Below are 13,256 nucleotides of genomic sequence, written 5' to 3' on the forward strand. Positions count from 1 at the left end.
CCCGAGGGCGTTCAACCTACCAGCGCCTTGAGATTATACCAATGGTACATAAGGCGCTATATAAATGCAAAGTAACATAACATAAATATCTCTTTAAATGAAATAGCCCATAAAACTTGGATGAGGAAGATGATGTAGAGTTGGGTGTGCAGCATCCTGTGACCAGAAAGGAATGCAATGTCAAATCCAACATGCAGCGTCTTACCTAGGGGGGAGAGGGAGAGGGAGAAAGAGAGGGAGAGACCCCCCCAGACAACGCCGAAACCACTCCACAGAGTGAGGCGTGGAATGGACCGATAATGGCAGTACCAACAACCATCCTCGACAATGACATGAAAGAAGCAGCATTACAGGAGCAAGATAGAACACGCTGACCGTACCGAAAACTGACCCTAAGCAGCTAGAAGCCCCAGTGACGTTATCCCATACTATGGGCCCCAGGTAACAGGGAGAACAGGAGACCCAGGAGGGGAAAGGAAAATCATTATGGAACCAATCATACTTGTCAAACTAAAGAGACTGTCATTCTTAAACTCAGAGGAGTGAATGAGAATTGTTATGGGACCAATCTTGCGTGTCTCAGCAAAGATAAAGAAATCCAAATAGTGAAACCTCAAGAAGTGAATGAGAATCAATACTGGAATACTCAGTCTTATAACAGTAAAGTCCAAGAAAGTAAAACAGAAAGAGAGGCTTAAACATGTTGGATAACTTTACCATGGGAAGAGAGAAAAACAAATCTCTGTAGAGAGAATCAAGAGGAGAGTAATAGAACCCAAAAGGGTAACCCATAAAAGAAAGATGAAGTCAACCAAAGTCTTGAACGAATTGTATGAACTGATGAAAACAGTCACTAGCGACCATCTGAAAATTAAGTATTGAAATAGATGTTTGCAAGAAGCAAACAGACTACAGGAGAAGGGAGCCATTCTCCTGTCTTTAGTTGTTATTATAGTGATAGGGTCAGTTAGGCTTAGTTTGGACAGTGGAACGATATATTCACTGAAAACTGACGAGCACATTAGCCAAGTTTTGTTAGGTATGGAAGCCTTGTAGCATAAGGAAAGTTAGGTCTTTTCCCATTACTTTAATAAACCTCGTAATGAAATGGCTTATCAGAGTCGGCATCCTTCTTCAGACCCGCCACAAAATGCACATCCATTTTTAACATTGCGCAATCCCATGACAAAACATTTCCCGGCAGAGGACAAATGTATTTCAGTTAATTTTATTTATGTATTGTACTTTTCACACATTACAAAATAAAAAGTAATTTAAAACCATAATTACATCCATAAAATACACTTACAAATTCTCACTAAACACAGAGTGGTAACACATTTAGAATCCAACATTTTCCCAAAAATCTAAAACTTTTAGCAGCAAGGACATTTCAGTTAATGCATTCAAAATGATTTCTAAACAATGAGGTAAAAAAGAAAAATACGGGGGGGGTGGGGGGGGGCAACAAAAGGAGTGAAGAACAGAAAGAAACTGGAAATGTTGGCATCCTTTGCCACTACCATTGTCTGATCAATGTTACCAATACTGTGTGTATTAAAATGCATCATTGAGAGGTGACCAGGGGGCGCACAGGCAATGGCTGCCTGATCATATCGTTCCCGCCGAGGCCCGGCATCTAGAGGGGATTGAGCCCCCCCGAAACCTCCCCAGCGGCCCAACGGAGAGATTCAGCTGGCTGACTCCCCCGGGCCCCCCCGGAACGAAAGAGCGGAGTCCGACGACCCGGGGGACCCTGAGATCGGGACCCGTGTGTGAGGAGAGGCACGGAGAGGCGCAGCCTGGGCGGCCGCGGAGCCAGGGGAGAGGAGAAGCCTTCCAGCGCCTCCGCGGACACCGCCTGCTTCGCCGTCCCCCCCGCGTTTCACCCCATCTCCGGCAAGAGGGAGCGGCTTGGTCGAGGGCCGGGCCTGGAGAGACTGGGGAGCCCGCTGCGGAGCTGGGGACGGGCTCCCTTCGCCCTTCTCCCCGCCTCCCGGACTGGGAAGCAGCGCGCCGGGATCCCCCACGCAGCGGGTGGCGAGACGTCCCGGATTCGAGGCACTCGTGTGGAGCGGGACCTGGAGAGGAGGCCCCCGCCCCCATCGGAGATCTGCAGAGCGGGTTGCCACGGCCCTCGGAAGAACAGGAGTGTGGTGGATCAGGCGCAGCAGGCGCGCGAGAGGCCCCCAGAGGTGAAGGGGTCCTCCACATTTCAGCCCCCCCCCGGACACAAAGAACGCCACGGATTTGGGGACTACCCAGGTGCGAAGCCCCCACTTCTTGTTGGTGGGGTGTGTTCTCCCCCCTCCCCCCCTTGGGGATCAGGGTGAGGAGAGGCTCCCATAGGAAGGGGGCAAGAGTTGCGGCTTCTCTCCGCCCCCTACACATTGAAAGAGGTCCACGGGATTGGCCCCACGAACTCAGCTGCTTCCACCGCCCCCCCCTGGGCCCGGCCTGCCGCGATGGATTTGGAGGGGGTGAGAGGCCCCTGCCGGACGATGGTGGGGCGTGTGCCCGCCCCCCCGCAACATATAGCTGCCCCCCCTTGAGCCAACAGGGGTCACTCCATTCCAGCCAGAGGAATCTTGGCCTTAGCTCCCCCTTTTCGCACGCGCCCCCCCCTGGCCACCCCGGGAAGGCAACTACAGACTAAACCGGGGGGGGGGGGGTCTCCTCACCCCCCCCCGACAGGATCGCGGAGATCGGATCTGCTGTTCACGGGGAAGCATCAGATGAGCTGGCGGGAATCCCTGCAGGCATACCGCTTCCAGGAGATTGAGAGGGGCAACAACGGCGGGAGCCTAAAAAGAACCATGGCTCAACCAAAGACACGGCCCCCTCCTCGTCGGCCATGGAAAGGGGCTTTGCCTCGATTTTACAGGAAATCAGGGACATGCGCTCTGATATAGCTCAGAAATTTGAAAAGATGGACCAAAGGGTGGACAAGGTCGAGGATAGACTGCTTCAGGTCGAGACTAACCAATCTGCATCAGTGTCCCAAGACATACATATAAACATGAGGCTGGCAGCCCTCGAAAAGAGGGACGAGGAGAGGGCTCAGCAGATGGACGATTTTGAACACCGGGAGAGGAGGAACAACCTCAAAATGTTTGGAGTGCCCGAAATGGAAGGGGAAACGGAGAGGGACGTCATCAGGGCAGTGCGAGATATCATTACTCTCCTGTTTGCTGAAGAGATGACAACGGAACTCACATTCGACAGGGTGCACAGGGCGGGGGGCAGAGCGGGGGGCCCCCAGGCGATCTTGGTCCGGTTTCATTACTACTCGGAAAAGACGTAAGTGCTGGAGGAGGCCAGAAAGGCCTGAGAAATCACCTACAACAACGCTCAGATCTCCATATACCAGGACCTTTCCGCCTACACGTTGGCCAAGCGGAGAATGTGCCGCCCGCTCACAAAGCTGCTCAAGGAAAAAGGTGTGCGCTACAGATGGGGCTACCCCTTCTCCCTGACTTTTGAATACATGGGTCAAAGATCAACCCTGATCATGGAAGAGGATATACGGGGAGCTTTGCAAGACTATGTAGCAGACACGAACCCCCGGAGGGGCCCATCGGGGCCGGAGAAGGGCAGACCCAGGGGCCCTGGCCCGTCGGAAGACAGGAGAAAGCGAACCGGCACGCGGAAATTCCGGAAAATGAATACACCATCACCAGCAAAAGACAGAGAACGGAATGACTCCAAGGACTGAGGACGGGGGCACCCCGTAAAGACTTGGACAGCTTGGTAAGGACTCGGAGGTTTCACCACTACCAACGTCCCATCAAACAGCAAGTATACCGGATATATAATTGGGACATGGCCCTGGGGGGTTCGGGAAGTACTGGACACAAAAGAAAAGTCCAAGTCTCCCTATTTTGCGGTGCAAGTTTAACTGAAAAGGGGAGGGGGTGGGGCTGTACGGGGGTGGGGGGGGGAGGAAGGGAGGGAGGGGCGGGGTTTGTTGGGCCGGACTTATGTACAGCTCCTGCACATGCAAGGTGCCCGTTTGTTATGTTTCAAAAATGCTAATAAAACCAAAGTTTAAAAAAAGAAAAAAAAAATGCATCATTGACTTTCTCGAAAATACTTTGTAATAATGTAGCAATTTAAAACATCATTTACAGTAATAAAACATTGTGAGAACCCCTACGCCGCACCTCAATAAGGTGGTCTTTAAAACCGAATAAGCTCTGGCCAATATTAATTTTGCACTGTGACATAATAAATGCACCATTTGTGGGACAATCCTAGGACCTGTCGCAGAACAGTCCACATGGCAGCATAAATGTTGGCTTCATTTTTGTTAACTCCCTGTTCAATCTGTTAGGTTGTTTTCTGCAATGCCCAGGTGGGACCCATAGTGGCAAATACTAGCCGTGCACTCTGGCACCTGTGCTGTATTGTTCCCGGTGCTGCTCTCGCTTTTAACATAACTTCTGTGACAAATCCAACAAACTTGTCACTGATTCCCTGGAAGAAAGACTCTTACGTGGCCAGGCAAAGGCAGAAGCTACCTGACTCAGACCTTGGGGGGTGCTATCTCCGGGAGGGCCACGTGAGCGAGGTCAAGCTCCAGGGAGACAGGAAAGACTGAGTCAGGACAACCCTTCAGTCATAATTTTCAGTGACAACCATGTGCCATTGCAACATTCCTGTATGGCTTATTGTAATAGAGAAACTGACTTCCAAGATGTTTCTAACCCAGAACTTCATTTACCACTCCCTCGTCCTTTTTGCGACTCAACGAGGAAGGGGGATGAAGTAATGAGGATGTCTGGTCACGGTAAGCAAACGCTGTGTTCTTGTAATTGGAAAATGCAGAGGAAGAATGTGACATTTAAAAAGGACACAGGTGAAGCGAATTCAGGAGAACCATATAGCCAGAGACTGGAGAGGCACCTGATGATGCAGACACTGTGGAGGACGCCAAGCGAGCAAACTGCAGAGCGCAGCACAGCAGCCAACCCACACAGTCTGTAGAGGAGCGAGGTCTGGAGAAGTTCACCACTTTTCTGTTTCGGGCAGCCGGAGCTGCCGAACATACAGGAAGGCAAAACGGAAAGTGAATAATTCACAAAGTGCACTGCCAGTCAATGGACCGGGAGCGCAGATGCCTGTGAAACACAAGGAAGGCTGAAGACGCTGCACAGAGCCAGTAAGCCTAGAAAGAGTGAGCAGGTTACCAGGGTGCTCCTGAGTGAATGCCAGGCACTGCGTATTACACGAGGGAACCCAAGTAAAGACAGTGAACTATTACTGATACGAACATTGTTGAGAACAATAGCCTACATAAAAGGCAGTGGAGTTAATGAGAGAGTTGCTGACACAATAGTGTAGTGTTTTGAGCTGGATAACAGAAGCCGAACAGAGAGCGGAGACGCCCTGCCAGGTTAGCGAACTAGGCAAACCGTGAGTCTGGGACTCGCACCCAAGCGAGAAAGTGATGATACCCTGGCAGGCGAGTAAACCAGGTTTAAGAAGATAAAGGATAAAAAGGGAAGGTTCATACCACTTTTTTCAGGAACAAGGAATGGCACCCTGGCAAGATAGCATACCAGGGAAAGGAAGGAGGATTGAGAAAGTGTACAAAAGGAAAGGAAAGACTCATACCCCTTTAAGGATTCAAGAGAACTGTGTTTTGTATACTTTTTACGGAGGCTCAAAGGAAGAGTTTTCCCCCTTTAACAACTTGGAACTGTGATGAAATGTTATCAACACCCCTGGAGAAAATCGAGGGGAAGGGAAGCCCCCTTTCCTAGTAGAACTGTATCTCTTTTCTTTTCTGCACCTTAGAACTTTAAGTTTGAAACTTCAAGAGGAAGCCTACGTCTATAGCTCAGAGAAATCCCCATTTACACCTTGTATTTTGTTTAGAGTGTCAGGGTCAGTTTAGATTTTGCAACAGGACCGAAGACGCTTTGTTTGTATAACATCATGACACAAACATTCTTAAGTTTTGTTGAGGCAGGGAAACCCCTCAGAGTTACATATAGATAGGATTTCCCCAACCCTTCTACTAATTTTGAAAATAAAAGTTTATAACCAAAAACGTAACATGCCACTATGTCAGAGTCTTACTTCTGACCCCTTTCTCTGCCTTTACAAGCCCAATCTGCACAACTATGGGGCACTGTTGTATTAATGCACCACATCTCTGCTTTATGAGACTAAACTCTGCATTTTATCGTAAGAGTTCGTGATCGGCTGACCAGGAGAAGCAAGGAGTAAGTCGCTTACCTGTAACTCCTGTACTCAAGCATTGACATCTTTCATAGATTCACATGCTGCAAATATTCCCTGCCGACAAGCTGGGAATCCTCGGTTACCTTATAGATATATTTTTTTAAAGTAACATTTTGGGTGCTATCCACCTTCGATTTGGGTGCACTAGCCCCATCCAATGGGACATTGAGTGTGAGGCTCCTCCGACCCAGCCGTCCTCGTACGGTAGCAGTTGTTCTGGTGTTACACAAAGCAGTTGTAACACGCCTTGCCCCTAGCACCACACGCAGAATCTTTTCCACTTGAGCTGATATGACTTGTGTAGTCGGTGCCCTTGCGGACTTTAGGACTTTGCTGCATTCTTCTGGGATTACTAGACTTCCAAACTCTGCGGTGTCAGAAGCCATGCTGTTAACTGCAGGGATTGTGGTTTAAAAGCTGCCTGTGATCCTGGGAGATGACTGCGGGTGCCTTGATAGTAGTATTGGGTGCTCTACCATACCAGGAGCTGCTGGTCGGAGTACAACGTTTGCCTCGGCCAATATGGCGCAATGAGAATTACCTTGCATGGTTGAGCAATGATGGTCTGCATCATCCAATGTATGATGGGAATGGCAGGAAATGCAAAAGCAAACTGGCCCGTCCACGGGAACGAGAACGCGTCCCCCCTGGCGCCTTTCTGCTAAGGTATGCCTGCGTACGCTGGGCACTTCTTGTTACTGGCTGTCGAGAATAGGTCTATGTCTGGGCGACTCCAACGCTTGAATACTCTGAGCAGTTGTTGACAGTTGATCTCAGATTCTTGAGATTGAGTCGACTGTCTGCTCAGGCTGTCGGCTATGCTGTTCTGTACTGCTGGCAGGTGAAAGGCTTGAAGGTTCATTTGTTTGGTTATTGCCCGTTTCCAGGTGCTTTGGGCTTCAGGTGGTAATGTTATGATTTTGTACACCTTTGTTTATGTGATATTGAGATATAAAACATAGTGGTCATGTTGTCTGTTAATACTTCGATCGTGCTCCCCTGAAGGACAGAGGAATGACTTGAGAGCCCACCGAACTACCCTTGGCTCCAGTAGGGTGATTTGCATTTTGGCTTCTTCGGCTGTCCGTAGGCCCTTCACTTGTAGGTGGCTGATGTGTGCCCCCCACATCCTGTCTTGGAGGCGTCCGTGATCATTGTTTTGTTGGGGTCCGGTTCTTGAAATGGGCTCCTTTTGGTCGAGTTATGTTTGTTCTTCCACCTTTGCAGCTTGTGGACAATGTCGGGGGTGATGTAGACTTTGTCCTCCCACGAGCCAATTTGAGATCAGGGTAATACATGACAACATCGTCCCTAGCAGGCGCATGCGCGTGCCTATGGAGGCAAACCTTTTTGGTTTGAACGTTGGCACTAGTCTGAGCAAGACGATTATCCTCTGTGAGGAGGACCGTACTCTCTGTTCCTGAATAGCAAGCATGTTCCTAAAAAAAGCAAATTGTTTTCCAGCTGCAATGAAGATTTTCTTGTAGCTTACGGGAAAAAACAATTCCTGGAGTGTTTGGACCATCTCCGATATGGTGTGTTGCGCCTTGTGGAATGATGGTGCTCTTATTTTCCAATTGTCTAAATATGGATAGACGTGGTGGCCTTTCCCCCATAGGGTTGCTGCAATTGGTGCTCGACTTTTGGTGAATGTCCTTGGTGCCGACTTCACCCTGAATAGCAGTACTCGAAATTGGTAATGTACGTTGGCCACGGATCTTAGAGACTTCATATGTGTGGGCTTTATTGGAATGTGGAAATAGGCATCTCGCAAGTCCAGGGATCCCAGGAAGTCGTCTCTTTGAATGGCAGCTTTGACATTTTGCAGTGTCACCATTTGGAATATTTGTGAGACTGTGCAAATCAAAAATTGGGCACCAAGTGCCGCCCGGTTACTCGGCCACAAAGTAAAGAGAGTACAATCTGCTCATCCTTTGGCTGATTGACACCTTTTCAATGGCTTTTTTCTGCAACATTTGCTGCACCTGCTGCACCAGTACTTGAAGATGGCTTTGAGCTTGTGCCGTGGGTGGTATGTTGGGCAGGCAGAGGGGTTTACAAATTCTAGGAGGTGTCCATCTGTAATTGTTTGAAGGACCCATCTGTCTGTGCTTATGCAGTTACCATTGTTGAACATAATTGGACACATTCCCCTCTGCCCCCCCTCACTTGGCCATGGGTGAGGGCATACTCTGTAATGGTTTTCCTTGTCTCCCCCAAAGGGGGTTAGCTCCTTGTTGGCATTGCTGAGATTGTCGGAAATCTTTAGATTTGTTATATCCCTGCTAGAACCTCCTGTATCCCTGGGAGGAATATGTTCCCTTGGTATATGATCGCCACCCTTGCTAGAGGGGTACGTGTATTTCTTTCCAGATGCCCCTCTAAAGGGCCGGAAAAAAAATCTGCCTTGCCGCTTGTGAGTGAGCGGGCTGTGTCGGTTTTGATTGCCCTAAGGTCCTCGTCGATCTTAGTGCCAAAGAGGTCACCTCCCTCAAAAGGCATGTCCACTACCTTGAGCTGGTCATCCTGCTTAGTGTCTGTGCATTTTAACCAGCCTTGTCCTTTCATGACCACATCGTTACTGAGTTGCTTGAACCCAGTTTCGGCCAGGTCTACTGCCATATCTGTTATGGATGGCTGCTTCTTCTTCTTTAAGCAGTGCCATTGCTTCTTTCCTTTTATCATCTGGCAGATGGTCTAGCAAAGGGGCCATTCTATGGCACATTTCTCGATCATAGTGAGAAAGGATTGCTAATGAGTACGCTGCCTTAACTGTGGTTGCTGCAATTTTGATTTCTTTCTTTCCGAAGGCATCTACCACGCATTTCTGTGTTTGAGAATGTGCCTTGCTGCCTGCTGCTGCTGACAACAGATTCTAGAGTGGGTTGTGAAATTAGGCACTTAGGTGTTGGGTCTGGTGCCTTATAATTATTATTCCATCTGCCTTTTACAGCTGCTTCAGTGAAAGTGTGTTTTAGGGTTCGTAATCCTATGTCCCATATATGGTCTAGTATTGGGCTGGACACTACTGATTTTCTTGTCTTTCCGATGTGATCAAATAAACATTCCGTCTTACCTTCTACAGGAAACAGACTGAATTCCTGACAGGCTATGGAAATGGTGGTGTAAGGTAGGCCCTAATTTCAGGGGTACCCCTTAATTATACGGTACCCCTAATCACACTCACACCAGATTAAAGTTCACTCCTCTAGGGAACTAAGGTCAAGAGTCTATCTTGCAAGGATAACAAGTTTATTCTATACAGACATGAGGATAGGAGTAAAGACTCTGCTGCCTGAACGGGGTCCCTCAACCGTCCCATTCTCCTGCAGACTGGAGCTAGACAGGAGCTTACATACTTATGACTTGTCACTGGATACTGGCATGGCTCCATCCAAAACTGTCCTTCTGAACAAGGGGTGCTGCAAAGTATTCCTTTCTTCATGGTCGGGGATTTTAGGCCATTCTACTTAACATATTGCTAACCTGTGCAAGAATACACTGTAGCTCATGTTTCTCATCATTATGCTACATTATGAACTTTTATATATAAAACTATTTTCCAGCCATGCTCTCCATATTTCATTCATTCGACTGATATTTTTATGTGGTCTTATAATCTCCTCAAAACCTTGTTTTCCATAATTCTGCATTGTGTGCATGAGCCTTAGCCTGCCTAGGCTCTTTGACAGACAGCAAAGCAGCTGCTGAGTTACGTGCTGGCCAAACACCACAGCAATGTTTGTAGTCAATTAATTCAGTTAATAGTTATTTAGACCTTACATTTAAATAACTGCCTTCCTTTTAGTGCCCCTCCTCCCCTATGGTCTCTTGTAGTGCCTAGAAACAGTTAAAAGAAGTGTTGCCTAATTCTAAAGAGCTTGGGAATGAAGGAAGGCGCTAGCTCCTTCCAAACATTCCCCCCATTCATTACTTCTATAGTAACAAACTCATCCCCACCCGACATATCTACAACCCCAGAAATATTAGTTTGAGTTCCACGGTTTATTGTATGGCAAGGTGTTTTAGATCTCCCCCCCCCCAATTGATACCATCATCTTTGCACTGTTAGGGTCTATATTAACAAAACATCGGAGACCCGTGCAGAAGAAGACGATAACAGGAACCAGTCTTTTTACTGCTGCCTCCAGCCATGATGGGACCCAATCAAAGGCAAGTGATAGTAAATCTGTGTTCTGAACTCCACCTTCTTTCTTCATTTGAACACCTAGATTGTGCACTGCCTCGATGACGTGGGATGGTAACCCATTCTCAGCATCCTCCGGGGGAATAAAAGTGCAGCCGCGGCGGCTTATACCCCAGGAGCCAAGAAATATGAAAAAGTCTCTGCTGAGCTAAAAAGTTGATACTCATCATCAGTATTCCTCTGAGCAGTGTGGAAGAGTCCCTGGAGACATAGTTCGATCTCTTCTTTCTTCCCTGCTGTTGAAATCGTCCTTTTTCTGGCAGCATAACAAATTTGTGTGTGCTCTACAAGCTTCTTTCTGCTTCTTAAGGTGCTGGAGTGGCTGTTGGCACCTCAACAGGCATTTCTTCTCCCTTCAGGTGTTCTTCCCGGATTACTAGTAGCACAGAGTGCAGGGTGGCCAGTGAACACTTGCCCGTCCACGAGTAGGATTGTCGGCCACAAACCCAGTAGTAATCCATCACTGCTGCCATACCTTTCATCATATCAAGGATCACAAGAGTGTGGTTGCACTGTGTGTTTGCGCCAACAGGAACTGTTCCTTCATTGCTAAAAGAAAGTTCATAGTCGATGTCTCTATGCATTCGCAGTGGCTTCTCCAATGTTGCAATCCGTGTCAGCCTTGTGATATATTGGGACCACATTTGTGCACCCATAGTCTTTACTTGGACTACTGCTTCTCTGCTGTACTCTATCAGTCCATCTGCCGGGCACGTCACTGTGCTGCCCTGCCATTTGTCGTTGCCATTTGAGTAAACTCCCAAGGAAAAATATGGTACGTGTAGACACTGGCGGTATTTCGTGTCGTCATTGCATAACACTGGGTTTAGATCAATGCTCCTCAACTGCACGCTGTGTGCCTGAAATGTGGGCTTTATCCTTCATAGTGTAAAATGTACCAGGCGTTGTGCCTCTGTAATTGGGACTCGATGTGGAACTAAAACCTTAGGAGCCCCTGATGCGTGCGGGATAAGTGCACACACGTAACAGCTTTCATTTATCACATTTCTTCCTGCAGTGCGCCAATCAGTACATATGTTTTAAATGTGGATGTCAGAAATGGCGTCAAAACCCAACCCCTTATATAAATCATACTTTATTCGTGCTTCTCGTTTCATTAGTTTAAGAAAACTTGTAGGGGTGGCCAGCAAAAAGTGAGCCATTTTGTATTCATATTAGCATTATTTACCAACTGTCCGCCCCGCTTTATACGGCCACCCTATATAACAGACATACCGTCATCCACTCCAACAACCACGACCAGTGTCATACAAAACAATATATAACTTAAAATATATAATTCTTATAACAAATTACTTTTATCTTAACTTTATCCCTACATAACAGAGAGGTTTGAACACGTTGGTAAGAGAGAAAGAGGGAGAGAGAGAGGAAGAGAGAGAGAGAGGAAGAGAGAGAGAGAGAAAGAGAAAGAGAGAGAAACCCTTTTTCCACCAGGACAGACTGGGTTGTACACCCTCAAACAATTGAAAAATCAAAAAACAGGGACATCACAGCTGCAAATACCAGGCAAAGTGTCAATTTAGAGGGGTAGGGGGAGTTGGGGCAGGGGGAACAAGCTTGGCTTTTGGCATTGGTTTCACTTGCCACGCACAGTGACTATATCAGGAGAGGTAAGGTAGCCACTTTGGGAGGCTGACTGGGGTACAGGGCATAGCATAGATCACAGGGGACACTGGTCAAGGCCCTTGATGCAGGTAATGGCCAGTAACCATATTGGATGGCTGGGGGGGGAGCTGGTGATTCACCAAAGGGCCTGACCAAAGCAAAGTGACCATTGGTATGGCCAGTGCCGACTACAGGTGGCTTGGTGGGTCCGAGCATTGGCAGATGGTTCTGACCCAGGCCAAGTGAAGAGAGATCATGGCCATCACCCACTACTGGTGGCTTAGGGATGTGGCATGCCAAATGCCATACACCGATTAAAGTGGCTAATGGCTATGGCCACAGGCCAGTGGCCACTAGGGGTCTGTTAGTGGGGAAAAGGGCACTGCTGAAGACCATTGCACAGGCAAAGCTGCCACCGACCATAGCAGCAGGTCATGATGAGTTGGAAGTGTAAGGAGGCCCATGGCGAGAGCCTTGTGGATAGTATGTCACCAGAGGCCCCTCCAAGAAATAAGATGATCGCTACTTTGGATGCATTAGACAAGGATGGTTACCCTTCACCCATCCTTGGATGCAAAGAAGGTAGTTTTGTGACCAAATGACAGACAACCAAGTCACAGAATTGAAAAAGTGGAGAAAAGAATCTGAAGTAATTCACGATTACGTAAAAAATGAAGGCAAAAGTAACTCAATTGGTATTTTTCAAACAAAAATAAGCAGTGCATCACCTTTTTGATGATTTTGCAGCACCTCCTTTTCATGCATTTCAATGTGCTGCCAAGCTCTGGGTTTTGAATATGGAGGAAGCAGACTGTGCAGGTACCACAATCCTCTGTAAGATGACATGGAGCACATAGCCCGCAGCCCACTGTCTGTAAGGGAATGAGATACAGAGAATTACAGGATAAACAAGATTCTACGAAAGCATGAGAATTCATTACAGATAATCAAATAAAACTTGCAACTGGGACACAAAATTATAAATCCCCCCCAAAATCCAAAGCAGTTAAAAGAAACACAATGCCCCGGTGTTAAGTGTAAGAATACAATTTTACATGTGCCCCATCCACACGCTAATAAACCTGCTGCACACATACCAATGCCACCTAAAGTTTAATAAGCCCAATATCAACAAATGCTAAGATGATATTTCTATCACACAGAAGGTTTC

The 13,256-nt window shown here is 47.6% G+C and overlaps 1 protein-coding gene across 10 annotated transcripts in view; it reads right to left on the minus strand.

The window, feature by feature from the left end:
- LOC138569465 (uncharacterized) overlaps nucleotides 1-13,256 on the minus strand; it is a 2,298,575-nt gene that overhangs the window by 1,737,376 nt on the left and 547,943 nt on the right. For all 10 annotated transcript variants that reach the window (XM_069647455.1, XM_069647449.1, XM_069647446.1 and 7 more), the window contains one exon: nucleotides 12,814-12,957. In XM_069647455.1, the coding sequence (XP_069503556.1) occupies nucleotides 12,814-12,957 (144 nt within the window). The remainder of the gene's footprint in view (nucleotides 1-12,813; nucleotides 12,958-13,256) is intronic.

Source organism: Ambystoma mexicanum, chromosome 2q (assembly GCF_040938575.1).
Source record: "Ambystoma mexicanum isolate Mex_15411 chromosome 2q, UKY_AmexF1_1, whole genome shotgun sequence".
NCBI classification, from domain to species: Eukaryota; Metazoa; Chordata; class Amphibia; order Caudata; family Ambystomatidae; genus Ambystoma; species Ambystoma mexicanum.